The 27,051-nt window shown below is 50.3% G+C and overlaps 2 protein-coding genes across 11 annotated transcripts; both read right to left on the reverse strand.

The window, feature by feature from the left end:
- Positions 1-254: 254 nt before the first annotated feature.
- On the reverse strand, positions 255-16,805 carry Zscan20 (zinc finger and SCAN domain containing 20). Of its 10 annotated transcripts, none has more exons than XM_075945441.1 (8): positions 16,599-16,805; positions 10,908-11,388; positions 8,357-8,507; positions 7,867-7,943; positions 7,559-7,619; positions 6,085-6,768; positions 4,545-4,973; positions 255-3,493 (listed from the first exon to the last, which is right to left on the reverse strand). In XM_075945441.1, exons 2-8 carry the CDS (start codon positions 11,301-11,303, stop codon positions 2,328-2,330), a joined length of 2,964 nt encoding a protein of 987 aa, XP_075801556.1. In that variant the 5' UTR covers positions 11,304-11,388; positions 16,599-16,805; the 3' UTR covers positions 255-2,327. The 10 variants fall into 10 exon arrangements, with proteins under 10 accessions (XP_075801556.1, XP_075801561.1, XP_075801558.1 ...); XM_075945446.1 differs by having other exon boundaries at positions 7,867-7,940; positions 16,599-16,747; XM_075945443.1 differs by having other exon boundaries at positions 16,228-16,607.
- LOC142833329 (toll-like receptor 12) lies at positions 16,615-26,714 on the reverse strand. Its single transcript, XM_075944618.1, is given in 11 exon segments — positions 16,615-16,810; positions 16,944-16,956; positions 19,164-19,357; positions 20,352-20,833; positions 20,835-20,873; positions 20,875-21,441; positions 21,443-21,748; positions 21,751-22,374; positions 22,376-23,100; positions 23,727-23,788; positions 26,710-26,714. Coding segments are annotated over 11 exon segments (3,213 nt in total).
- Positions 26,715-27,051: the final 337 nt, after the last annotated feature.

Below are 27,051 nucleotides of genomic sequence, written 5' to 3' on the forward strand. Positions count from 1 at the left end.
CAGAAGAAAATAAGGTCTATTAGCAACTGGGCTATGAGACCATTTGGATGATATTCTGGCAAAGAACCTGGATACCTTCTGCCCATGCTCTAAGAACTTGCCCAAGGCTAAATTTAAAAGTAACGAGCTGATTTCTTTAGGAATATTTCAAGACAGCATAACATTGTGCCTGTGGTATAGTTAGTGCCAGTAATCTTATGCGGGGCTACAATGAAAAACAGCAAGGGAGACAGAAAGAAATACAAAATGTACGGTTGAAGAGGAAAAAAGCACTTGGCGATTTAATGTTACAGCTAAGGCATGTGCTGGAAGAGAGGCTGGAACTGACAGAGATTAGCACCATTGAGGATCCACCCAGCTAAGCTTCCAACTGGTGTAAGGAAAAAGCCTGGGGCCTTGCTACGTCTAGAATGACCTTGCCCCAGTACCTGAATAATCTTGGATGCCACTCCCCCCCTCCATCCCAACCCCTACAAACCTCTGGATCTCTACCTTCACCTGAAACCCATGCTATTTCACACCTTGGTAACTTTCTCTAGAATGTTCTTCTCTCCTTCAGGACCCCTCCTATTGGTCCACTTAGAGTATTCTACATATCTTTCTATGCAGCTATTGGCATTTTCTGGTTACTAGTCAGGGATCATCCCATGACCCCTGCTTCTCAGACATAAGCCAGGTAAGGTAAGCTGGAAAGAGCTGGTAGGAGGTAGCCTCGGGTAGACTGGCTCCTGGGAAGGGTTCTGTTCTGGAACTAAGGAAAGGCTAGGGAGTGACCTCCTTACTGGGAATAGGAAGACCTCCCACCCACCTTTTCACGTGCAAAGAAAAAGTGCAAGTCTTCCGAGTTCTCCACAGCTATTATCCGATCAATACTTATACTTCCCACGGCCATAGAATAACTGGGATATGAACAGCACCCTAAGGTCACACACAGCTGTAAGAAAGTCATCTTCCTTTAAAATCCACGAAAGACAAGGCCCTTGGTCAACACTTTTAAACCCATCTAAGGAAAAGCTCTAGAGGCCAAAGTGCTACAAACAAAACCACTGTGCGTGAACCTCTGTGACTTGACCTGTCTGTGTGAGATGCTGGTCTGCATGACCACACTCGGCAGCCTGGGACAAGAGGACTCCAGCCGAACTGGCGCTGAGAACCAAGAAACGGAGCCATTCCCAAGCCCTCTCTGTAGAGGTCAAGGCGTCAACGCCTTCCACCTCGGGCTTGGCATCAGGACTGAAAATGAAGACAATGAGTCAGAGAGGCCAAAGGGCAAGAGTGACGGGACGGGAGGGGAGGCTGCTTGGCAAGGCTTATAAACCTATGAGAAGCTGGACTGACCTGGGAGAAGGACCCTCGGACCCACTTCTTCACCAAAGCACTGTCCCCCTGGAGACACGGCGTTTCAGCCTACCTCCGTCTCTCACCCACGACTCTAAAGGTGGACTCCTGCCCACCAGCTCAGCCTTACACAGAGGGCTTCGCCAGTTCTGAACATCCCAACTCCTTTCGTGGGCAGGAACTCTCCGCCTCTGTATTCGTTAGAGGGGGATGCTCGCTGGTCATCATATTCTGCCATCCTAGTACTAGGTACCTGCCTCCCTGTCAGAGGGCTCAGTGAGGCACACAGCTGCCCAGACTCCGGGGACACATGAGTCTGGACGAATTCTGCCTCTCTCACTCTCGGACGTGTGGTCAATGCAGTCACCCAACCTGCCCGGCCCTCCGTTTTCTACTCTGGGAAGCCGGACTGCTACGGGGGCTCAAAGCAAATGTTCAATGCGCAGTTATTTCTGCTCTTGTTGCTGATTCTGCCACGATGCCACTGCTGCCCGGCTCGCTGCCGACCCTGCCGTGAATGCCCTGGGCACCGGTCCTCAGTTTACTCCTGCTCTCACCATGAAGTCCCAAGGTTTCTCTGTGAGGATTCGCCCCAGCTGCACACTACCAGGGACAAGAACAGTGAGAAGCAGAGCGAGGACGTAGAGTCAACACGCTGGGTCACAGATTCAACTCTCACCCTACACCATCCGTCCGCCTCGCACACAACTGAGCTCTCCACAGACAGATGTAAGGACAGCCTGATGATTCTAGAGGGGTTCTGTGATGGTGGTGGTGAGGGGGGACAAACCAGATTACACTTGACAAGTACCTCCAAATCACAATCCCTGTGGGTGTAACTCACATCTAAATGACCTGAATTTTACCAGGAAAACACCTCTAAGTATACACCAAGCTTAGACATTGGAAGCTTTCTTTCTCGCATGTTTTAGAAGTAACAATGAGACATAAACACGCATTATTGCTCTTCAGTCGGGAGGAGGTGCGGCCTACAGTGCTCTCCGCCCGGCGTGGGCTCTGCGGTGGGCACTGAAGTGGGAACTGTTGTTGAAGTCCTTGCCGCACTCCGTGCACTTGTAGGGCTTCTCCCCGGTGTGGATCCGCTGGTGAATGATGAGACTGGAGCTCTGGTTAAAGCACTTCCCACACTCCCTGCACTTGTACGGCTTCTCGCCCGTGTGGATTCTCTGGTGAGTGATGAGGTTGGAGCGGTCGCGGAAGAACTTCCCACACGTGAGGCACCGGTAGGGCTTCTCCCCCGTGTGGACCCTCTGGTGGGTGGTGAGCTTGGAGCGCTCGCTGAAGCACTTCCCACAGGCCGCACACTTGTACGGCTTCTCGCCAGTGTGCGTCCGTTGGTGGTTGGCCAGGGTGGAGCCCTTACTGAAGCTCTTCCCACACTCTCCACACTCATATGGCTTCTCGCCCGTGTGGATTCTCTGGTGACTGATGAGGGCAGAGCTCTTAGAGAAACACCTTCCACACTCAGGACATGGGAACAGCTTCTCCCCTGAGGTGGTGTGACAGGGCCCAGGAGAACTGATTATCATGCTGACATCTTGAGGACGTTCAGGTAACTCCCATGCAGAGTTTCTCCAGCGAGCACTAAAAGATGGGCTGTCGCCAAAGTTCTCCCCAGACACATCACACAGGTCAGGAGCTCCTCCCGAGTGGAGCCTCCGATGTTCCGGGAGGTTTGAGCCCTGCTTGAAGCTGTTCCGAATCTCCCCACATGTAAAGGGCTTTCCCCCGCTGTGGGTTCTTTGGTGGGTACTGAGGTTGGAGCGGTCACTAAAACCTTTTCCACAATCAGGACACTTGTAGGGCTTCTCACCCGTGTAGGCTCGTTGGTGGGCCACGCAGTGGAAGTTCCTAGTGAAGCATTTCATGCGTGTGTGACATTTGTAGGGCTTCTCTGTGAGGTACAGACCTCGATGGTCGATGAGCTTTCCTAAGTCCTCCTCAGAGGAACACTCTTCCCATGGGAGCGCATTCCGCCATGGTCCTTCATCTTCATTCTCGTCCTCCCCCCAGGCATGGGGCCGACAAATGGCGTCTGTGGGATACTCTGAGAATGCTCCAGGCAACTCCCCAAAAACGTCCTGCTCTGAAATTCGGTCTTCATCCGTATGCTTCAACTCAAAACCTGAAAGAACTGACAGAAATAGAAGTTTTTTGTTCGTTCACTGGTTAGCATTAACGTACCTATATCGTGTAGTGTGAAATCTGGCTAACACAGATGTGAATCTTATATTCCTCAGCTTATAAATGTTACTATGTTTCTGGATACATGTGTGCTTCTCATTCTGAAAAGTTGAGGAGTGTTCTGGAATACAGTAATCCCACCCCGGCAACCATTCAGCCTGGCTCCCCTTCCCGGCCATTCCTCTGAAGTCTGTACTCAATACTAATCAGCTCATAGCGCCCTCCAGTACACTGAACAGATCCTGTGTCATACAAGACTGAATCTGTTCCATAATTACCCAGACGTGTCGCGGTAAAAGCCAGACTGGCCACCTTGTGTGCAGGATAACACTAAATCAGAGATGACAGGATCTAGGCAATGCACCATTCTTTTCCTATTTGATCTCCTTCCCTCTTTTGACTCAGAGACAAAGATAATATACCTGGTTCCTGAAGGACTCTAGTAGGCCCGAGCATGGCAAACATGGCTCTGGCCAGCCTTCTCTTTCCCCCATTCCGTCTGCCTTGCTAAACTGTTAAAATTACATCCCTAAAGCTGGTCGCCAAAGTCTATTCCCTTATTTGGCCACTTCCTCCTCCTGAGGCTGACCACCAAGGTCCAGCTATCAAAGTATTGAAGTCCAGCAATCAGAAGCCCCCTTTGGCCACTCTAATTAACATGCCCAATCAAAATAAACCAACTCATTCTAAAATGGGTTTCCCCTTTGGCCGTTATTCACTGCTGTGGCCTATGGGCCATGTCTGTCTCCTCTCCATCCAGAGGCAGTCTTTTGTCCCTTGGGGCAAATATCCCTTCCCTTCTCCCTTGTTCTTTTTCCCTTCTCCCTCATCTCTACCCTCTGTCTTTGTCTCCTATTCCCTGCCCTTTGTCCCCCTGGGGTAAATGAACCTCCTTGGTGCTGAGAACTTAGTCTTGGGATGTATTGTGCAGATTTCAGTCCCTTCAGCTCCCCTCTTTGCACTGGCTTCAGATTCTGCCGACACCTAGACTCCAGGCTCACCTGTGTCTGGAGTTTGGGGATCTGGAGTCAGAAGTTTAATGGCATCTTCATCTTCCATCTCAGCCCAGGCCTCTTGCTCATCAGGCTCAGTACCACTCTGCCCAGATCCAGGAAGACCTCTGACTTCTTCTGCCATCTCCATGGCCCTGATCACCGTCCGAGCCCTCATTAGTGAGTCCAGTTCCTCGTAGAAGGGGCAGGTTGCTGGTGGGTGGCTGTTCTTGGCTTTTCGGTAGCTTCGAAGAAGGTTTTTGAATCTGTAGCGACACTGCTCCAGAGTCCTCAGGAAGCCCAGCGCACACAGCCGCTCTGCCACGGCCCGGTACACCTGGCGGTTCTGGTGACAGGTACGAAGCCTTTCAGAGAACGGGGACTCACTGAGAATTGCCAGGAAGGCCTTGGTCTCCTCGAAGCCCCAGTGCACACCTGCTGTCGAAGTGAAGAGTTCAGAGGTTAAGACCAGCATCACCTGACTGATAGATCCCTAGGACACGGGTCTCAGAAACTGTCCAAGTACCTTGGAACACAGACTTGCTTCTCGGGGGTATGCTGGGAAAATGAGCCAAGGTATCCTCTCTCACCCTCTCAAGGGAGAAACAAGTGGCCATGTTTTAGCAATGGCATCAAGGGAGCCATTCCCTTGGCTTCAGCCAATGAGTCACTGAGATCCACGAGATTCTCCCTGTATTCATTCAGAATACATCTCGTCTCCTCTGTGAATTCTTTAACATGGAATCTGAGAATCCCCATGGACCAGAGACATAAACGGACCTTGACAGACAGCTGAGGACACCCTTCCCTCTCTGGTCGCCGTAATCCAGACTCCATTCCGGTGCAGGTAAGTCACGTAACCCAAGGAGGCAGCATGGGAGTTGGGGCGGGATGAGGGGCCATGAACATGAGCAGGAGCCCAGACTGTTCCTTCCTGAGGCTTCAGACGCTTCATTCATGGATGTCAGTGACTGTCTCTTTGCAAGAGGTGTGTTTGTCACACCAGGATTCTCAAGTCCACACTGTGAGCTTCTCCCCTACGCTTTACTATTTCCCTCACTCTCTCTTAACCCAAACACACTGGGAATTACTGGGCTGCTGTCACACACACTAGAGAAGCACACCTATGGACATGAAAAAATTCGCTCTGGTGCCACCTAGGAGAGTCACCAGTGACACTCAGGGAAGCAACTGCGGTCTGGTGCCACCTAGGAGAGTCACCAGTGACACTCAGGGAAGCAACTGGGGTCTGGTGCCACCTAGGAGAGTCACCAGTGACACTCAGGGAAGCAACTGCGGTCTGGTGCCACCTAGGAGAGTCACCAGTGACACTCAGGGAAGCAACTGGGGTCTCTCCAGGTCTAGCAAGGCTTTAGAATTATTGCTCCTATAACCAGATGTGGCCACTAGAGAAGAGAGTGTGAGCCTGAGGGTGGTCCAGGGACCTGGCACCTTACTCTAGCGTCACTGACACAACTCCTAGTCCGAGTTCTAACCTGGGAAGCTGCAGCCTGGCTGACATTCATCCAGTTACACGCCATATTCTTACCAATGCGGCTCTGGAGCAGAGCTGGGCCCCCTGCACTCCTGGGACCCTGAAGAGACTCCTTGGTGGCCAGGCCAGGACCACTGCAGTCTTCTGTGGCCTCCTCAGGCTCCCAGCTGCCTTCCTCTTGGTCATCCATCTCAGCGTCACTGTCACCCAGCCTGTGGTGGGCCACAGCCTCTCCTGGCCCACCGGTGGCTCTTCTGATGGTCGTCCGAGCCCTCACCAGGGCCTCCAGCTCTTCGTAGAAGGGGCAGGTTCCTGGCGGGTGGCTGTTTTTGGCTTTCCGGTAATTCCGTAGGAGGTTTTTGACCCTGTAGCGACACTGCTCCAGAGTTCGCAAGAAGCCCCGTGCCCTCAGCCGCTCCGCAATAGCTCGGTACACCTGGCGATTCTGGTGGCAAGTCTGGAGCTTTTCCGAGAAAGGAGACTCACTTAAGATTGCCAGGAAGGTCTTGGTCTCCTCGTAGCTCCAGTGCACACCTGACACCTTCACATCCTCCCCGTCGCCTTGTTCCTCCCAGGCCCTGGAGTCCTCCTGGGCTGCGGCTTCCGCTGGCTTGTTTGGCTCACTGTCCACACTATGATCTGCAGGGCTCCCGTTCCCACAGTTTAGAAGGCTCAGGCCCAAATCCTCTGGTCCTCGCTCATGCTGGGAGGTAACACTTTGCTTTGAAACTGGAACTCCTATGCAAAAGGAAGAACAGACACACTGAGCAGAAACGACCTGCTGGTCTGTGCTTCTCCACACTGTCAAGGAAACTCCCGCCCTTCTCCTGAAAGAGGCCAATGAGAAAGTCCCGTACTGATCACCCTGGAGAAAGGAGCCTAGAAGCATCAGGACCACCTCGCTGAGCACAAAAGGGACCTGCCGGCTCCTCATTTGCTGTGCTGTTGGTATGAAATACATCATACAACAGGGTGGCCAGTACAGATCCACAAATTACAAACGCAGGACTTCAAACAACCCAGCCAGATTCAACTCCACTGTTGGAAGGAAGGAGCAAGTGCAGGGTGTGTGTGTGTGTGTGTGTGTGTGTGTGTGTGTGTGTGTGTGTGTGTTTCTCTCTTGCTGGGAAACGTCAGACCTCCGCTGACACTTTTTCCTATAGCACAAAACAACACTAAACATGAAGCAAATTCTGATAGCAGGGACAAGGAGAGAGAGAAGGGGTAGAAAAAAGAGGAGGGAGAGAGGGAAGGGGGAAAGAAAGAAGGGGAGAGAGATGGAGGAGAGAGAAGGCAGGGAGAGAGAGAAGGGTTAAGAGAGAAGGGGGAGAGAGAAGGCAGGGAGAAAGAGAAGTGGGAGAGAAGAAGGCAAGGAGAGAGAGAAGGCGGGAGAGAAGGCGGGGAGAGAGCCAGCCTTCTTCCTCCCCTGAAAGCTAAGGGGTGCAGAGCTCTGGCTCTGAGGGGTGGCGTGCCAGAAATGGGCAAGCTAGGCCCTGAAGCAGGGCAGTTTCCTTCCCCAGACACTCACCATTCCCACGGTCATCTCCTGCGGGGTCCTCCTGGGCTCCTCTACCAGGGTTCAGGGCCTCCTATGGCACACACAGAAAGGACCTTAAATGTCACTGACACTTTTAAAAGCAGTCGGGAACCTGACCAGGCCTAAGAAAGATCAGACACTTCAGCGATGCCATGTGTGGAGCTAGCATCATGGTCAGTGAGCACCAGCAGGCCCAGTGGGGCAAAGGCTAACACCCTAAGCCCTATACCCCTCTGCTAGGGGAGGCCACGGGGAAGGGGCATGGCAGAGGATGACAGGAAGAGGAAACAGCAGTTTACCTGGGACTTGGCTGCTACCTCCCAATCGCCAGTGCTCCCCATCTTTGGAACAGTTGGGGCCTGGGGTGTGAGGACTGCTGGAGAAGAGAAGAACCCTGTGAGACATGACTAAACCATTTCCTTCCAAGACGCAGCTTCCCAAAGGTCACACGGGGTCAAGCCGGGGTAGCCCATGCCCAGTGCACACTCTCCTTTGACTTTCCTTTTAGAAGCTGGGAGTCCTAAGCTGTCTTCAGTGTGCCACGTGTGAGGTACCTGTCCTCACCCTATGAGCAGCACACACCCACTGCCACGCCCGCACCTCTATGTAACTGTATAGAGCTAGTGTGGTACCTACAGCATCCTCTCCCACAGAGCTCAATGACAATATCCATCAGACATTGTTCTATCGTGGACCTTGAATCCTGCACATCCTTTCTCCCACCTCCCAAGCCTGTCCCTTGGGAGGAAAGGCCTCATTTTCTCATGTCCCCACAGCCTTGGTACTGACCGCTCTCTTTCATCTTGGAAAGGCCAGGATGTGTATTCCATTGTTTCCGGTGCTGTGCCTCAGAGCGGTGACCGGCTGGCGGCAGCCGGGAGCTCGGACACGCCTGAACTGCTCCGGAGGACCTGCAGTCTTCTGCACACAGCTCCAGTCCCTACATATGAAGTCAGAACTTCCGTCATCAGTTCAATCAGGTCCCTTCAGTGAGTCGGGAATGTTATTTTGTGTTTGAATCTGTTCCAGGGTTAACAGACTCTTAAGGTTCAAAAAAGAGTTTCAGACTCGATGAGAAAGCTACCAGAGTGACTTTAGTAAACGAATCAGCATTTACACTATTCTGGGAGGCTGTACAAATATTTCAAGCAGGTGATCACTATTCAAAGTGCTCTTGATTCCCAGAGACAAATTACGTAAAATTGTGGGAAATGAAAATGTAATTTATAAGCCTCTCATAAGCCCGTTTGCCTCTTTAGTGGTTACAAGCTACACAGAAACTGCATGTCTAGACTCGATGGCATTCCTTACTTTCTGGGTCTGGGTTACAACACTCAAAATGATTACTTTCTGCTCCATCCATTACCTGTGGATTCCACAATTCATTTTCCTTCACAGTTAAATAATATCCCACTCTATATACGTGCATTTTCGTTACGGTCAGAAGGATACCCGGGCTGTTTCCATCGCCTGGTCATTGTGAAGCAAGCAGAATAAACACGGTGAGAAAGTATCACTGTGGCAGAATACAGTCCTTCAGGAATATGCTGGATCCCATGGTAGATCTACGTCACATCTACCTCTGGTAAACCTCCACACTGATTTCCAGAGTGGCCGCACCAGTTCATGTGTCCACTAGCAGTGTTTCCCTTCCCCATATCCAGGATACCATTTGTTGCCAGTTGTTTTCTGTTGTTGTTGATCTTTTTGTTTCGTTTTGTTTGTTTTTGGTTTTTCGAGACAGGGTTTCTCTATAGCTTTGGAGCCTGTCCTGGAACTAGCTCTTAGAGACCAGGCTGGCCTCGAACTCACAGACATACACCTGCCTCTGCCTCCCGAGTGCTGAGATTAAAGGTGTGTGCCACCATTGTTCAGCTTGTTGTTTTAATCTTAACTATTCTGACTGGGCTACGATGAAATCGCAAATGAATTATAATTTGCATTTATCTGATAGCTAAGAATACTGAACATTAAAAAAATGTCTCAGACATTTGTATTTCTGCTTCTGAGAATCCTTTGTACAATTTCATGCTCTAAATTTTAATTAGGTTTTGTCTGGTTGTTTGTTGCTTAGGGTTTTGTGTGTTTTCTTGTTTAATTTTTGAGGGTGGTTTTTGTTTTGTTTGTTTGTTTTGTCTATTGTGGATACTAACCCTCTGTCAGGTATAGCTGGCAAAGATTTCCCCCATTCTGTAGACTGTTTCTTTGCTCAAATGATGATGTCCTTTTGCTGTACAAGCTTTTTAGTGCCATGAGGTCCATCTGTCAAGTGTTAATCTTAACACCTGTGCTGCAGGGATCCTGTTTGGATAGTCCTGATTGTGCTGTAAGTTGAAGCATATTCCCTACCTTCTCCTCTGTCTGATCCAAGCTGTCAGGTCTTATGTTGAGGTCTTGGATCCTTGTGGAGTGGCATTTTGGGCAGAGTTAGGGATCAAGCTCATTCTCCTACAGCAAGCTATCCAGTTTGACCAGCATCCTTTGCTAAAGATGTTGCTGTGATGTTTCAATTGAGAATGCCCCCATAGGCTCTTATGTTTGCTTCCCAGTTGTTAGAGACTGTTTGGGAGGGATTAGAAGGTGTGGCCTTGGAGGTTGTATCACTGGGGGTTTCAAGCCCACATTAGACCCAGCCCCTCTCTCTCTCTCTCTCTCTCTCTCTCTCTCTCTCTCTCTCTCTTTCTCTCTCTCTCTTTCTCTCTCTCTCTCTGCGTCCATCTTGCCAAACAGGGTGTAAGCTTTTAGCTACTGCTCGAGCACCATGTCCACCACCAACCACACATCCCGAATGATGGTCATGGTATCACTTCACAGCAATGGAAAAGCAACTAAGACAGCTGTCTTTTCGCCAATGTGGGGTGTTTGTTTGCTTGCTTGTTTGTTGTTGTTGTTGCCTCTTTGTCAAAATCAGGTGGTTGTAGGAGTGTGGGCTTTATCTAGTTCCTCATTTCAATCCCATTTATCAAATGTGGGCACGCTGTATGTGCTGGGAGGCAGTTTCAATGGTGTTATACACAGTCTAGTTACTTTTCCAAGTGCAGATCTTGGCTCTACAATCCAGTAGGTAGTGACTTTGAACCAACTGCCTATCTTTTCTTTGCCTCCATATCCTCACTAGTAAAATTAGGCTAACAGTATCGACCCACCTTATTAAGCTGCGGCAGGATTTAATGAGTTAACACAAGTCAAGCATTTAGAATACTAACTACTATACAGCAGGGCTTGGTACACAGCAGTTACTCAATGATTACTATTATTGTGATTTGGGGGCAATTATTAACTCAGTTCCAGGCCCCTACCTTGTCAACCAGCTACTCAGAGAACAGACTATGAGCCTCACCTGCTGCCCGGCAGCCCAGGCCTCTCGGTGCCAATCCTCCACCAGGGCCACAGCCTCCTCCCCGCTCTCAGGGTGTCGTGCCTGCACCCAGGTCTGCACCTCTCTGGGTAGGATGGACAGGAACTGTTCCAGAACCAGTAATTCTAGGATCTGCTCTTTGAGGCGGATCTCAGGCCTCAGCCAACGACAGCAGAGAGCCCAGAGCTGGCTGAAGGCCTCATGGGGTCCAGCTGCGTCCTGGTATTGGAACTGTCTAAAACACCGGCGGGAAACCTCGGGGCCAGGGACGTGGCCATGGACCTCCTTCTGGGGTTTGGAGTCTGAGCCCCATGAGTCCTCTTGCAGATTCACAATCAGGATGTCTTCAAGCTCTGGTGGAGGCGAGGCCACAGCCATCCCTGGGCCTGACAGCTTCACTTCAGCTGGGCTGAACTCATCCAGTGATTGGCAATGTGGCCTTCAAGGGACTCCTGGGGAAGGACTGCAAAGGCGGAAAGACAAAGAGCAGAGTGAGCGAGAGGACCCAGAAGCTTCGCTTTCCTCACCTCTCTCGAACACTCCAGCTGTGGAAGGCACAGAAAGACGCAGAGATGCTCCTCTGCAAAGAGCAGGGAATGAGACCCTGATCAGGCTCCGAAGCCAGCACCTAGCTCACTCTACAGGCAGACAGCACCAAGTTCCATCCTTCGGGACACAGCTGAATGTGTAAGCATGGTCCATAGAATCATCACATCAGTCCAGAGAACCACATCAGTCCACAGAACCACCACATCAGGCCACAGAACCACATCAGTCCACAGAACCGTCACCACATCAGTCCACGGAACCACCACATCAGGCCACAGAACCGTCACCACATCAGTCTACGGAACCACCACATCAGGCCACAGAACCACATCAGTCCACAGAATCACCACATCAGGCCACAGAACCACCACATCAGGCCACAGAACCACCACATCAGGCCACAGAACCACATCAGTCCACAGAATCACCACATCAGGCCACAGAACCACATCAGTCCACAGAACCGTCACCACATCAGGCCACAGAACCACATCAGTCCACAGAATCACCACATCAGTCCACAGAACCGTCACCACATCAGTCCACGGAACCACCACATCAGGCCACAGAACCACATCAGTCCACAGAATCACCACATCAGTCCACAGAATCACCACATCAGGCCACAGAATCACCACATCAGGCCACAGAATCACCACATCAGGCCACAGAACCACCACATCAGGCCACAGAACCACATCAGTCCACAGAACCGTCACCACATCAGTCCACAGAACCACATCAGTCCACAGAATCACCACATCAGTCCACAGAATCACCACATCAGGCCACAGAATCACCACATCAGGCCACAGAACCACCACATCAGGCCACAGAACCACATCAGTCCACAGAACCGTCACCACATCAGTCCACGGAACCACCACATCAGGCCACAGAACGACATCAGTCCACAGAATCACCACATCAGGCCACAGAATCACCACATCAGGCCACAGAATCACCACATCAGTCCACAGAATCACCACATCAGGCCACAGAATCACCACATCAGGCCACAGAACCACATCAGGCCACAGAACCACATCAGGCCACAGAACCAGCACACCCATCCTGCACTTGCCCTCCAATGCATGACCAGGCCATCTCCTTCTCCAGCTCTCACCCTCATGTCCAGTCCATTCTACACAACACCTGACTACTACCTGCTCCAGCTGCCCAGCCCACAGTTCCTCCCCACTGCCCTCTGAACCCTCCACAGAGCCACTTGCAGCCCATCCTCACCTGCCTAGGTCTCTCCTTAAACTGCACATTTCCATGGGCCTTCCCAGTCCCTAAAACAGGGCTTGTCCTCAGTCACAGCTTCCGTGGCACCTTGGGCACCCCCTTACAACCATGATCACCCTATCATGCCCAGACCACAGCTTCCGATGAATCTAACAGTGTTCAGCCCCCAGAGGAGCACAGCGAACAATGAAGTTATAGATAGTGAATTCCTGAGGACAGGAGCAAACTAGACTAAGAACAATTGGTTTCCTGTCCACGTCGAAAGAGTTCTTTTCTCTTCAACTTCTATCTTTCCCTGACACCATCTTCTATAACACATTGTAGGGACATGTGCATATTGGCATCTAAAGAGAGAAAGAGAGAAGAGCCTCCCTGGTGACACCCACACTGGGTTCCCTTAGAAAAGTTCTTTGTGGCAAGTCTAATGACATAAAACATGCCCAACCCAAGGAGACCATTGTTTACATCTAAGCTAGAATGGTACAGCAGAACCCAGAGGAGAAGGACAATGGCATTTGGTATTCTGGTGGTGTGGGACAGTGGTCTGTATTCTGTCAATTATATTTTAAATAAACGCTGATTGGCCAGTAGCCAGGTAGGAAGTATAGGTGGGACAACCAGACAGGAAGTAAGGCGGGTCAATGAGAACAGGAGAATTCTGGGAAGAAGGAAGCTCTTTCTGCAGTCCCTGGCCCAGCCACAGAAGAAGCAAGATGTGACTGCCCTGCTGAATAAGGTACTAAGCCACATGGCTAACACAGACAAGAATAATGGGCTAATAATGGGCTATATAAGAGTTAATAAGAAGCCTGAGCTAATGGGCCATTCAGTTTATAACTAATGTAGACCTCTGTGTGATTTTGGGGGGGGGGGGACTTAACGACTGTAGGAACTGGGCAGGACAGAAATCTCAGACAACATTCTGGGTCATCTAACTAGGCTGTATAGAAACAAGGCAAAGGTGACAAAAAAAATAGAGACTGGCTATAAAGATGCCCATGTACTTAGGAAGATGCTCGGAGAAAAACGCATGGCCACTGGGCTACTCCAGGCTCATCCCTCTGTCACCTCCTTCAGGAAGAATTCCTGGGGGCGCCCTTGTCATGCCCTACCCTCATCCCTGATCCTGGTCCCAGCTGACACACACCCCTGACATAAATGATCACCCACACTTTGCAGTCACCTATTTCCACACTGGACAATGCCACTACAGTGTATCACTAAGGCCATAACAGCACCTCATATATGATAAACAGTAGAGCCATTAAATAACTTTGTTGCCTTGTATTAAATATATGAATCTGTTATATCAAGAGTCTAGAATGTCCATGATTTACATTAAAGAATCAACATTTCTCCGGGCGGTGGTGGCGCAGGCCTTTAATCCCAGCACTCGGGAGGCAGAGGCAGGCGGATCTCTGGGAGTTTGAGACCAGCCTGGTCTACAAGAGCTAGTTCCGGGACAGGCACCAAAGCTACAGAGAAACCCTGTCTTGAAAAAAAAAAAAAGAATCAACATTTCATAACTTTTTGTAAAAACACATTTTTTTCCTGAGACACTAATCCAAACACTTATCTGTCACTGTCACACACAAGGACTAAGCTGTTAGGCACTTACAGAGTACCCATTATGTGCTCAGCATTGTACTGGGATCTACAGATCCAACAATAGCTGGGACAGATAGCAAGTCAGCAAGCAAAGACTCCCATGCTCCTGCACAAAGGGGACATTCATCCGACAAGAGCAGCCACCAGTCCCAAAGCCAGAGCCTAGACCATCTTTTGGGGGAGAGATCCTCAAAATCTTTAAAGTTTATTACAAATAGAAATAAACCCCTGGTGTGTGTGTGTGTGTGTGTGTGTGTGTGTGTGTGTGTATATATATCAATCTTCTTCATATGGACTACTGTGGGGGAAGGGAGGTCAATACAGTCAATCAACAGCTGGGCAGGGGCAAACTCTAGTCCTGAGGAATATATATATCTCCAGGTCACCAAGAGGTGTCTTTTATTGGCGCTAAATACATCGCAGGATTTTCCATCCATATTTGCAAGGAATCCTCCAGGCAAGCAAGTGGAAGGCCATTAGTGCTGAGCTGAGCGTCACTAACCTGTAACTCCCGTGTCACACAAAGAACAGAGCGAGAGAGAAGGGACACTATCTACGTTTCAGAGTTGATCCATCCGAGTCCGCTCCAGAGAGGGCATGTGGTGCTGAGCGCTACGTCTCTTCTACTCTCTGCCTGCTTTCAGTTTCGTGAGCCTTTCTTGTCACCCCATGGAAGTGGGGTGGCTTTCCTACAGCATTAGCCCATGCCAAAGTCGATCTTCTGTCTCATGCTCACGCTGGAAAACCCAGCTGTGCTTGGAAGCTTATGCAAAGACAGTGTGCTGACTTGAAATGGCTCCTTACCAAGGGACGACCCAGCTGAGATGGACAGAGGGAAACTGAGCTTCCGAGAGGAAGAGAGAGAACCACCAAGTGGCAGAGGTCGGACATAGGCCCAAGTCAGTCTTCTCCCATCATTTTCCTCATCATGCCACACAGCCTCAGACCTGCCAGAATTATGCTATGGGAGACAGAAAAGACATCAAGGAAGAGAGAGAAGAGAGATTCGAGACCCGCTTCTGCCTCTTCCATGCTGTGGAAGTCCATAGCATCTTCAAGCCTGGGCTAACAAAGCTCACCCTGACGATCGCCAGCCCGCATTCGCCAGGCATTTACTCATTTACTTGGTCTACATTAGGTGTTTACTGTTCTGAGCTGGACAAAGGGAAATGGACATGAGCCGTCCTGAGGATGCCACAGCAGAGAGACAGGGTATAGAACAGTAGAGAACCAAATGGCCCACCCAGAAGATGGGGGAAACTCTGGCAGCCCCAGAATGTGGAGGGTGTGAAAAGTGGGCTGCAAAGGGAGTTACAAAAACTCTAATACCACGTTTTCCTTCAACATGCACTGCACACCAGTTCGGGATCCCAAGCTGGGGGACTGAAAATACAGTCCGACTTGAGTGCTACAGATCGCACTGGCTGCAGTGTTTGTCAGAGCTGGAGAAACAAAAACGTGGACGCTTCTGCAGAGACCCTCAGAAGGTAGAGGTGATTTTAGGAGATACTAAAGAAAAGGCAAGATGTGAAACCCGCATGGATGGGGAAGAATGCAGGAGAAATCCACTGGTTAAACAAGCTGGTGGGTGGGTCAGTAGAGAGTGGGTGGGTGGGTCAGAAGTGGGTGGGTCAGTAGATGAAGACTCACTGCCATCAGGAATGAGGGAAGAAGCAAAGGTTTGGGGCTGAACACTAAAGCGAGTCCCATCACAAATGACATGAACTTGGGTGTGGAGAATGAAGCACTATTTTAAGGTCAGACTTCATTCGGCTCAGGGCCTTTTCACTTCTTTGACAGGGCCCTTGGAATCCTCTCTCCCTGCCTGTGCTCTCCAGACCTTAAGGTGAGTGACTTTCCTACGGTACGCGGCAAAAACCCATCCCTTCCACCTCACCTGCAGACCTCTGTAAGACCCGCCTCACTGAGGGCTCCTCCAACTCACTCTTCGGACCGACCCCTCGGTGACCCATCTCCAGACGCTGCTGCATCCTCTGCCCTCCCCGCGCCACACACACAACACACACACACACACACACACACACACACACATGCTACTTTCCCCTCTCACATTCCAGACGCTGCTGCATCCTCTGCCCTCCCCGCACCACACACAACACACACACACACACACACACACACACACACACACACACACACGCTACTTTTCCCTCTCACATTCCCAGACCCCCCAGGGTACCACCACCTCCTAAGTCTCCAGCTCAGCGCCTGACTCTCAGGGGCACCCCATCCGCCACCCGGACTCACCACCGAGACACCCACTTCACAGCAGGGCGGAAGTGCTCCCAGGCTCGTGCGGGGGATGCTGGGACGAGGAGTCCCGACGGCGCCAGTCTAGGAACCAGGTCTCCGAGACTACAACTCCCAAAACGCATCGCTCGAGCGCCTGCTGACAATAACCCCTGTCGGCCGCTTCTCTGATGGCGTTAGCCAATGAGTGCGTCATCTTCTTATAGGCTCTGGCACCGGAACAAATCTAGCAGGGTCAACGCCTGGGGGCGTAGCCCGAGGCGATCCTGACTCTTTCCATTGGTTCTTCGGTAACAGCACCGCCTAGTAGGCGGAGCCTATATTATAATGGATTGGACTCACCGAGGAACCGAAGCTAGAGAAAGTAGGGAAGAAATAATAGTGAAAGAGGGAAGAGGGTGGCTACTGTTAGGTTTCAAACCTGGGACAAATGGCTGACGTGCCTATAGGGACTGAAGAATGCAGGGAGGTCAAGTTCGCTTTGATATGTTAATTAGGCTCAGGTTTGAAACTTAACTGCAGCCAGGCGATGGTGGCGCACACCTTTAATCCCAGCACTTGGGAGGCAGAGGCAGGCGGATCTCTGTGAGTTCGAGACCATCCTGGTCTACAAGAGCTAGTTCCAGGACAGGCTCCAAAACCACAGAGAAACCCTGTCTCGAAAAACCAAAAAAAAAAAAAAGAAAAAGAAACTTAACTGCAGTGATCATTCTGTTGAGCAGGCAAGTGTTGGGCAGTTGAAACTACAGTTTCCAGGTCACAACTTAGTTGAGTGGTTTGGAAGAATTCTGTACCTCCCTTCTTCACTTGTAAGAACAATAATAGCACCACGTCGCAGGTTTCTGGTAGGCGTCAGTAAAACAATAAACCTAGAACTGCTAACTCGAGCCAGGAGATATTGGCCATTATTATGAAAATCGGTTTCTACGAGCTTGAATCCTTGTGGGTGTTGGAACCAAGTCACCCTTGTTGCTGAATCATCTTAGTATAATTTGTGCTTGCTCTATATCACTGTCCTGGTTAGTTTTACGTCAACTTGACCCAAGCTAGAGTCATCCGAGAGGAGAGAGCCTCCATTGATAAAAATGCCTCCATAAGACGGACTATGGGGAAGCCTGGGGGACATTTTCTTAATTAATGATTGATGGGGGAGGGCTCAGCCAGTTGTAGGTGGGGCCTCTCCTGTGCTAGTGGTTCCGGGTTCTGTTAGAAAGCAGGCTGAGCGAGCCAGTAAGCAGTGTCCTTCCTTAGCTTCTGCATCAGCTCTTGCCTCCAGGTTCCTGCACTGATTGAGGAGACCCTGTCCCAGCTTCCTTCAACGACAGGCTGCAATGTGGAAGTGTCAGCCAAATAAACCCTTCCCTCCCCAGATTGCTTTGGCCGTGACCCTTTGTCACAGCGACAGTAACACTAGCTAAGATGCTCACTGTAAATTCACTGAGGGATGAGCAATCGAGTAGGAAGCTGGAAATGTGGGGTTTGTAGTCAGGCATAGAGCCAAATCCCGACTCCGCGACTTCCTAGCTGTGCAGCCTTGAAGAAAGCAGTGCAGTGCATTTGTCTTTGGTTTTCTTTGTCGTCTGTCAAATTCAGGGGACAGAACAGAACCTATGTTTCACGGTATTTTGAAGATTAAAGATAATATGTGGATAAACCATAGACTCTGGGGTCCAACCACTTACCTTGCAATGCAGGGGGCATGCCTGGACACTCCGTAGCTGCAAACCCTCGGGCAGAGTGCTAGCTAGCACCTCTTTCGTACACGTGTGTTTGTGTGGGCAGGTGCACTTCCTTGGGGAGGCCTGAGGTCAGGACGCGCGTCCTTCATAGAGCGTTCTCCACCCTGTTAACTAGAGATGGGATCTCTCAATGAACCTGAAGCGCCAAGGTTCAGCTAGGGTGGCTAACCCATGCGCTCTGGGAATCTGCCCCCAGCACCGGCATTACATGTGGCACTGTGGCTCCTGGCTTTTATATGGATGCTGGAGACCCGACCTCCAACCCTTATTGATCATGTGGCAAGCACTTTATCAACTGAGCTGTCTCTCCTACACATCTAACGTTTTAGTTTCCTTATCTGGAAGGTGGGAATAATAGTGAAATCTTCCTTTAAGGACTGTTGAGAAAAAGGTTGGCGAGGAATGTGAAGTCGGTCACCTTGCTCAAAAATTTGAATGGCTACTGGCTGTTATTTTTACTGAGAGCTATAAAACTTGGGCGAATTGACCGTAGCTAGCTTTTGGATAGGGCTCACTACATTAGCTAGAGTTACATTTAGGGGAAGTTGTACATCTTAGTTTTAATAACCCATTTCCAATTCTTTAGCTAGAAACTATATCCTGACTTAATATATCACATGATTTCCTCAGTGTATGTCATGTGTTGGTATTAATAGGTTACTATTGGCAAACCTTATTCAATTGTCCCTGCAGTGCTATGAGGTTGGTATTGTTACGCCAACTTGCAAAAGTGGTGGGGTTTAGAGGTATAAATTAGTCTGCTCAATATCACACACACAAGTACCTAGGCTGGAATTTGACACCCTAAAACTCCAGGCGTTACCTTTGCTCTCTGCCTGACTTCTCATGAGGAAGAAACTGTAGATGGAAGGATGAGAACTTGGAGTAAACTCTGACACCGTAAAGAGGGCTGAGTGGGCCAAGACATCAGAGAGAAACAGTGCGTGTGTTGGTGTCTGAAGGTGGAAAGCCAGCTCTGGGGTGTCCAGTGAGACCTTCACATCAGCCAGGTCTGTCCTGAAGAGCAGAAACAGAGGTTGCATACAAAAAGAGACAGACACCATTAGGCCACAAGAGGGCACCCCTCACCTTAAATCCAGCCTGAAACTGTATGGTATCTCAGCCTTTGTCTAATTAAAATCTGGCATTTTACTACAGAAGTGGAAAACTTAAAAAAAAAAAAAATCTCTAAGAGGCCAAATCCCGGGCAGACATAGCCTTGGGTTCTGTTGGTTTGGCAGCACTCTGCGCATGCCTGTCTGAATCTTTTCCGTGGACTCAGAAGTAGGCTCCACGGATGAAGCTGTCTATCTTCATCTTTGCTACAGGACCTGATGGCCAAACCTTCTGGAGCAAGTATTCCTGGGAGTGAAGCACATGCTTCCAACATATATGTATCTGCTCATAAATAATACACATGTAGCATATAGTAATATAAAACAATGTTTTAGGTTTCGGTCTTTTTTTAAAAGAGTGTCCTTGTTGTTTGTGTGTTTGTGGTTGGTTGGTTTGTGGGGTATTTTGTTTTGTTTTGTTTTGGTTTTTGTTTTGTTGTTTTCTGAGACAGCGTTCCTCCGTGTAACAGCTTTGGCTGTCCTGGAATTTGCTTGGTAGACCAGGCTGGCCTCAAACTACTCATGGAAATCTCCTTGCCTCTACCTCTGCCTCCTGAGTACTGGGATTACAGGCATGCACCATCACTGCCGGACTATTTTTTTTTAATTATGTGTATGTGTTGGTGTGGGTATGTACACAAGAGTGTCAGTACTCTCTGAGGCCAGAAGAGGGCATCAGATCCCCTGGAGCTGGAGTTAAAGGTGGTGTTGAGCTGCCCCAAAGTAGGTGCTAGACTGCAAACTCAGAACAGTGTGGCTGATTAACCACCGAGTATAGGTTGTTGATCCAGCCCTGCAGCGTGAAACTGCTATTGAACCCATGTGTAATGAATCGGAAGGTGTTTTTCTTGTTCCTTCAGTCATATTAAAGCATTTAATCACATGTGCCACCCTACTCCAAGCCTGGCTGCCCCAGCTTGCTCCTCAGCCAAGCCCCAAAACCCTCCTTTCTTTCATCCTCCTCGGGACACAAGCAGTAGTCTCCTCGTCGAAGCAACCAAGCTGGTATGTGGTAACCGGGGAGCTGGTGTCGGGAAATGGGTTCCAGGAAGGTTAGCAGAAGCACTGGAGGGAAGGGGGCAGCTAGCAGGAGAGAGGTGGCCAAGTGGAGCTCCAGGCGACAGCGAGGGTCACACTGGGCCCGGCCGCTCAGCACACAGAGTATAACACAGCTGCTCACCATGCTGTCTGCCACATTATCAACTACATCCTTACCAGGCTCAAAGTCTCCATCAGGGAGGCAGAGGCGTAGCCCCAGGCCAGCTGGAAGGAAGCCCTCCAGGGTAGGCAGAAGTTCCTCTAATACCCAGCCCTGGTCTTGCCTGCAGTGGGATATGAAGACGTCAAAGAGGAATCTCTTTCCTTCATCCCCCTCACCCCCTCCGACCCTGGAGCCAAAGCCTGAACAAGGCTTGCAAGGTAAGGGAACCAAGAGTTCCTGGCTTCTTGGAAGAGTGGCAAGGCAATTAGCAGAAACACGAAAGCAAAGCTAGTTAGAAAGAGCTTTAACTCCAAAGTCTGGGGCCAGTGGTTCCATAGAAAGGAGAAAAGGGAACGCTCGGCCCACTCACCTGCTTCTGCTGGACATAACTGCGGGTCTAGTATTTATATGTATGGTATATTGAACTGCTTAACCCATGGCTCCATCCATGCGTTGGCACGCTGGCAAGCCAAGTGTGACTGCAGAATATATATGTACTTGGGCATCTGAGGGCTATACTCCCTCAGACTGTCATGCAGCACCAAGTCCTTCTCAGTGTAGAGCGCTAAGACTCGGAGACTCCCCAGACGCTGGAAAGCGGCGGCCGACAGTGACTTGAGCCCTGTGTCAGACAGCTGTAGCGCCTGGAGCTGTGGAATCTCACTCACCAGCTCCTCCCGCTGCACCGCCCGGGGCTGGGTTATGGATTGAAGGGTCTCCAGTTTCAGCAGCTGTAGGCTGGGCAGCCCAGTGATAAGGCAGGGTCTGGAACTGCTTCCAGCTCCCCCAGATCTTCAAGGACAGAAGCTTTGGGAGCTGCCAGAGGAAAACGTTGGAGGCGTCTTGGGAGCAGAAGGCCTCCAAGCTATTCTGGAGCAGGGAAAGTTGCCGAAGAGCAGGGAAGACCTCTGAGGCGTTCTGCACCTCCAGTTTCAGTCCCCTGCCTTTTATAGTTAAGTTCTCCAAAAAAGGAAAGACGTTCGGGGACAACTTCCAGTGTTTCAGGCCTGAGGCTGCATGAAGCTCTAAGCTGGTCAGGTACATGGGCAGGGACAATACCACTGGGGCAGGGACAATACCACCGGAGCAGGGAAAGAGGGAAGCTTCAGTTTCAGGGTATGCAGAGTCTCTGCTCTCCAGAAACCAGGGTCTGGGCTCAGTGATATTTGGGTATCTAGCAGGCTAAGGGTGGTCAGCACAGGCAGAGCAGTCAACCAGTTCTTACCCAGGTTAAGCAGGGTTTTTTTTCTATCCAAGTTCAAGGTCTCTAGTTGCTGTAGATTCTGAAAGAGCTGCCCCTCCAGGGAGAGCAGCTTGTCCTGAAGCAGCAGTTCCCGCAAGTGTGGTAAACAGAAGAAGGTGCCCGGAGGCAGGATGCGCAGCCCATTGCTTGCCAGATTCAGAGTCATCAGTCCTGACACGTCTCTGGTCTCATTCATGCACGGCGTCGGGCTCTGCAGTTGGTTTCCAGCCAGGTTCAGTCTCTGAAGTCTAGGCATGGCAGCCAGAAACCCCAGTGGTAGCTTCATCAGGCCAGTACTCGGAAGATTCAAGATCTTCAGGCTGTGGCGGGAAGCCAGGGCCTCCTGAGTTATATTTCTTATCTTGTTGCCTCCCACATTCAACTCCTGCAGCTCGAAGTGGGTCACAGTCTCAGCGGGCAGTTCAGCCACGGTAGTGAGCTGCGCAGACAAGATGTTGAGTTTCTGGAGTCCCAGGGGCCTTCACCTTCGCTGCCTCCAGATGTGTTTGGTCCAGGTTTAGAGTCTCCCACTGGAGACCCTGGAGGGACCCAGGACTCACCATCGTCAGTCCCTGGCTGAATGACAAATCCAGCAGGTGTAGGGTCCAAAGATCCCTGGAAGAAGAGCCTTGCACCAGATCTGGAAACATGCCAGCCAGCTCCCCCACATCCTGAAGGCAACTGTTCTTGATAGCCAACCATTGTAGACAGCGAGGCAGTCGGATGCCTACCTTCTTGTCCAGACAGGGGCCCGAGATAAGAAGTCTCTGGAGGGAAATCAGGTCGGCAAAGGCTTCGGGAGGTAGAAAGAGGGGTTTCTTCTTTAAAGGATGGTCTACAAAAGAGAGTTTCTGCTACTGTCCCAAGCCTGGGAGAGCTTCTGGCAGGAGTCGGGTGAGATGCAAATTCATCCCCAGGAACTTGAGTCTGGGAAAAGCAGAGAAAGCATCCGGAGGCAGAGACGACACTGAGCTGCTGAGGCAGAACCCCTCTATAGTCCGAGGCACAACTGCCAACGTCTGTGTCAGGTTGGTCACTGAGAGGCATGTGGCAAGGAAGGACACCTGGGAGACGGAGCAGAGCAAGAAGTAGCAAGAGACCAGGGGCAGTTGGGAGCCTTCCGTCAGTAGGCTTTAGGAAGTGGTCCGGCCTGTTGCCAGAGGCAGGGAAAGGAGCAGGCCAGGCAGCAGCAAGTGCCAGCCTGTCTCAACACCAGCAGAATCAGAGCAGGAAGGAACTCCGACCCTCACACAAGGAACTCGTACATGTTGCCAATATTCACAACACGGGCAGGAGACGCATCCACTTCAGAAACCCTGCAAGGTCTGAGAGCATAGACAAAGGGCCACAGGGCCTTCCACTGTGGAAATTGGGAAGCTGGGAGAAAGAAGTGAGGAACTAGATTCAGGGACATGGTGCCGAGGCTCCAAGGAGCAGGGCAGGGAAGCCCAAGGGTGGTTGGTGAATTGGGGACCTGGTCTCACTTCTCTGTTAGGAGAAAACAAAGGGAGTTTTTTTTCTTCTTCTTGTCTTCTTTCCCACATACAGTCCAGGCTGTCTGGAAACTCAAGGTGTAGAGAATGCTTTGAGCTTAGATCCTCTTACCTCCACCTCCCTGTTGCTGGCATCATGGGTGTGCACCACTGTACCTAGTTTAGGCAGTGCTGGGGTTAGAAGCCAGGCCTTGGTGGTGTGTGCTAGGCAAGCACTCTACCAACTGAGCAACATCTGCATCCTCTCCCCCTCCCCCCTGCCAGTAGAGTTTGTAAGCTCAAGATTTGGGTCCAGTCAGGCTTTCACACTGTCGTCCTGTGCAAAGCATCTCACCTCTTCCGAGCCTGTTCTCGCCTCTGCCCAGGATGCGGACTAAGCCCTGCTTTGTAGGAGTGCTGCAAATGGAGATTCAGGTCAGCATGGGCTTTTCTCCTCATCCCTTTCGTTATGACTTCCTTTACAGACACCCTGGAGTTCTTGGATAAACACAAAAGGGAATGTTCTGTAAGGTACACATCAACAGGAATCTGTCAAGGACATCTTGTAGACTCTGCAAGGAAAAAAAATCCCAAAAGTCATTTCACCCTGAGAGGACTGGGAGTAGGGAGGGCTCCACCTCTGCTCTCTGAGACTGGAGCAAGGAAAGAAAGTCCGCCATCCTTGACCGTGACATGCACGGCCAGAACAGGGCTGGGACCCATGGGAAAACAGAACGAGTAAGAGAGGAGCAATGTGATGACTTCAAACCATGAAGGAAGGCATTCGGCACAAGTCAGCATCTGTTCCGAGAGAAGAGACTCCTCTCGACTTCGAATGGCTTAGCTCTCCCATCCTCAGTGCCTTTGGTAAAGCCGGGAGTGAGCCAACTGCATTTCTGCTCAGCATGGGGATCAAAGAATGGTGGAACAGGAACGAAAAATGATGGAATTGAAGGAATTTTAAAAGAAGAAGCGCGAAGGTTACTGTTGAAGGAGGCCGCTTGTTTGTTTCCCAGCTGCCCAGAAATGGAAATAATCACACAGAAACTATATTATTTAAATCACTGCTTGGCCTATTAGCTCTAGCTTCTCATTGGCTAACTCTTACATATTAATTTAATCCTGGTGTGAGGGGCTCCTCTCCTTTCTCAAGTCCCGCAAGTTTCCCCTGTGTTTTTCATCCTGCCTCAGGTCCGTTGTGGAAATGCAAAGACGGTGGCAATGAAGCACATCACACAGAGAAGCAAGCTTCCATTTGTAAACCCGGAATTTATGGCATCATAGAGCTTTGTTCTGTAGACCACTATTTCAGCCAAGATTCAGTCAACAAACCAAGCAAAAGGAACTTTCTGGCTACTCAAAATCACCTACCAAAATAAGGACCTTGATCTTCACATTCATGAATTCATCCAATCCAAAATTACACGATCACATCCTTGGTCTGCACTCTCTGGGTCTGCTTCTATAAGTGTCTAAATTTTGCCAATAGATCACCACATTTTTTTAAATCCCTTTTTGCCTCTCTTCCTGGGTTTGACTTTGTAGTAACTGCTTTCTGTGTGCCAAATGATGTATCTCTAGTTCTACATCTCTGGGCTCCTAAAATCTTTTCTCTTCTCCCTTCCCCTCTGTTCCTCATCTCCCTCCACTCCCATCCCTTTCTCCTCCTCATCTTCTCAGATACTTCCTCCTCCTCCTCCTCCTCCTCCTCCTCCTCTCCCTCCTCCTCCCCCTTGTTCTCCTCCACCTCTTCCTCCCCCAACTTCTCCTAATCCTCTTCCTCTCCCTCCTCCCCCTCCTTCTCCTCCTTTTCCTCAGTTCCCTCCTCTCCCTCTTCCTCCCCATCCTCTTCCTCAGATCCCTCCTTCTACTCCGCATCCCAAGCAGACTGTTACTTGCTGATCATATTGTCTAGCTTCCATGTAAGAGTTTTGAAGAGAAGGAAGCCCCTCGAGTGTGTCTTCCCCTCCTCTCCTTTGGCGAAATTTCTAACTATCTCTGAAACCCACTGCGGCTCTAAATTCCAAAGGACAGCTCTGTCTTAGAGCTAGCTTCCCTTGGCTCTGAACTTTGCCCTGCTAGCCCTTCCCTTGGTCCCTGCCTCTGCATGCAATAGATGAGTCTTCAATCACCGTAACTGAAGGTGAACACTTGAACTTGGGAGTTCGAATATGAGTTCGTACAGCGTGATTAGAAGTATCCATGCCACGTCGTTGTTCCTCAGATCTCCATGTTAGTCATCCTGCTACAGAGCAATGACCCCTGAGTCTTCGAGTCTTGCTTGCAATCGGCACTTCATTCTGAGTGACTAGAAGTTCTAACGCTTTCACCAAATATTCTTAATTCCCTAGAGCACACTGCCGAAATCTGAGTTTTCACAGTCTTTGGCTCCAGCAAGCCCTGAGAGTCAGTTAGCGTCAGCCTCGTTTCCTGGGCCTGTTGTCGACAGTCATTCCTTACACAGTCTCTCTCTGCTTTGTTCCGTTTACCTGCTGCAGACTCTGGTGCAGGCTGACTAACGCAGAAAAGAAACTTTTCAAATCTGGATTCTGGTGAACTTGTGGGATCTTGGGGACGAGAACCAGACTTAGCGGCCTCACACCAGAATCAGTCCCATGGGGATACCACTTCTGATGTGGCTGTGGTTAGTGATTGGCTTTCCCAGTCTCCCAGACAGTCACACAGAAGCTGCTGCCAGCATAGAAACCAGACACGGCTGCCTTTTGCCCCTCGGACTGATCACCAAAGACAGAATCTAAAGTTGGGAATCTTGCCTTACGATTTGGAAGTGTGAGGCACCCCTGCTTGCCAAATACTAGTCCACGGTTCTCAGTACAGCTCAGAAGGGATGAAGGCAAGACCCTAGCACTTTCCTCTCTTCTAGAAATGACCAGACCCTACCTCCCCACCTTCCTAGATGGTGGGGGATCACCCCCCAAAAGAAAGCAAAAAGAACCTCACTGGGATGTTGGAGCACCAGGGATGGTTGATATCCACTAGCCTGTGTGAACTATATTGAATTCAGGGTTTTTGTCTGTAGCATGTGGCAAACCGCCTTCGGTATGACCCTCCTGGCTTGCCTTCTCCTTCCTTTTTCAGAGAGGAAGTGGGGCTTACATTAAAGATGAGTTTGAGGAAAGAGTGGGCATGCCCCCTCTGCCTTCCTCTTTCCTTTCCTTTTAGGAGTATGCACCTTAACCTCCTGCTCTGTGTTCTGATTTTGTTAAGAATGAATTGCAGACAGAAACACCAACAAATCCCCTTCACTTTCTTCAGCTGGACGGATAAAACCAATTCTGGCCTTCGCTAGCAGAAAAGCCCACGCGTCTGTGGCTTACGTCATCCGGTCCAGCGTCGGCCTCTGATGCTTAGCTCCATCAGCTGTGGATGGGAAAGCCGACGCCTCAACACTCTAACTGTATGAGTATCACCTGGCTAAAGTACCACGGCCTCTGCGCTTGTGCAGCCCACAGCCTAGTGGGAGAGAGGGGTGTAAGGGACTATTACAAGAAAGGCCCGTGGTTAAGTGCCTCTCCCTAAGGTACAACATAGAGTATTTACATAAAGAATTGAAAACTGAAGCTGGAGAGGTGGCTCAGTGGTCAAGAGCACAAGCTGCTCTTACAGAGGACCTGGGTTCAATTCTCAGCACCAGCATGGTGGTTCACAACCATCAGAAA

This window comes from Microtus pennsylvanicus, chromosome 13 (assembly GCF_037038515.1).
Source record: "Microtus pennsylvanicus isolate mMicPen1 chromosome 13, mMicPen1.hap1, whole genome shotgun sequence".
Lineage (NCBI taxonomy): Eukaryota > Metazoa > Chordata > Mammalia > Rodentia > Cricetidae > Microtus > Microtus pennsylvanicus.

Coding starts and splice junctions, on each gene's coding strand:
- Zscan20 (XM_075945441.1), bottom strand. CDS start 11,303: ATGGCTGTGGCCTCGCCTCCACCAGAGCTTGAAGACATCCTGATTGTG. Junction 8,508..10,907: donor CCTGGGCTGCCGGGCAGCAG/GTGAGGCTCATA, acceptor CTTCATATGTAG/GGACTGGAGCTGTGTGCAGA. Junction 3,494..4,544: donor TCCCCAAACTCCAGACACAG/GTGAGCCTGGAG, acceptor TATTTCTGTCAG/TTCTTTCAGGTTTTGAGTTG.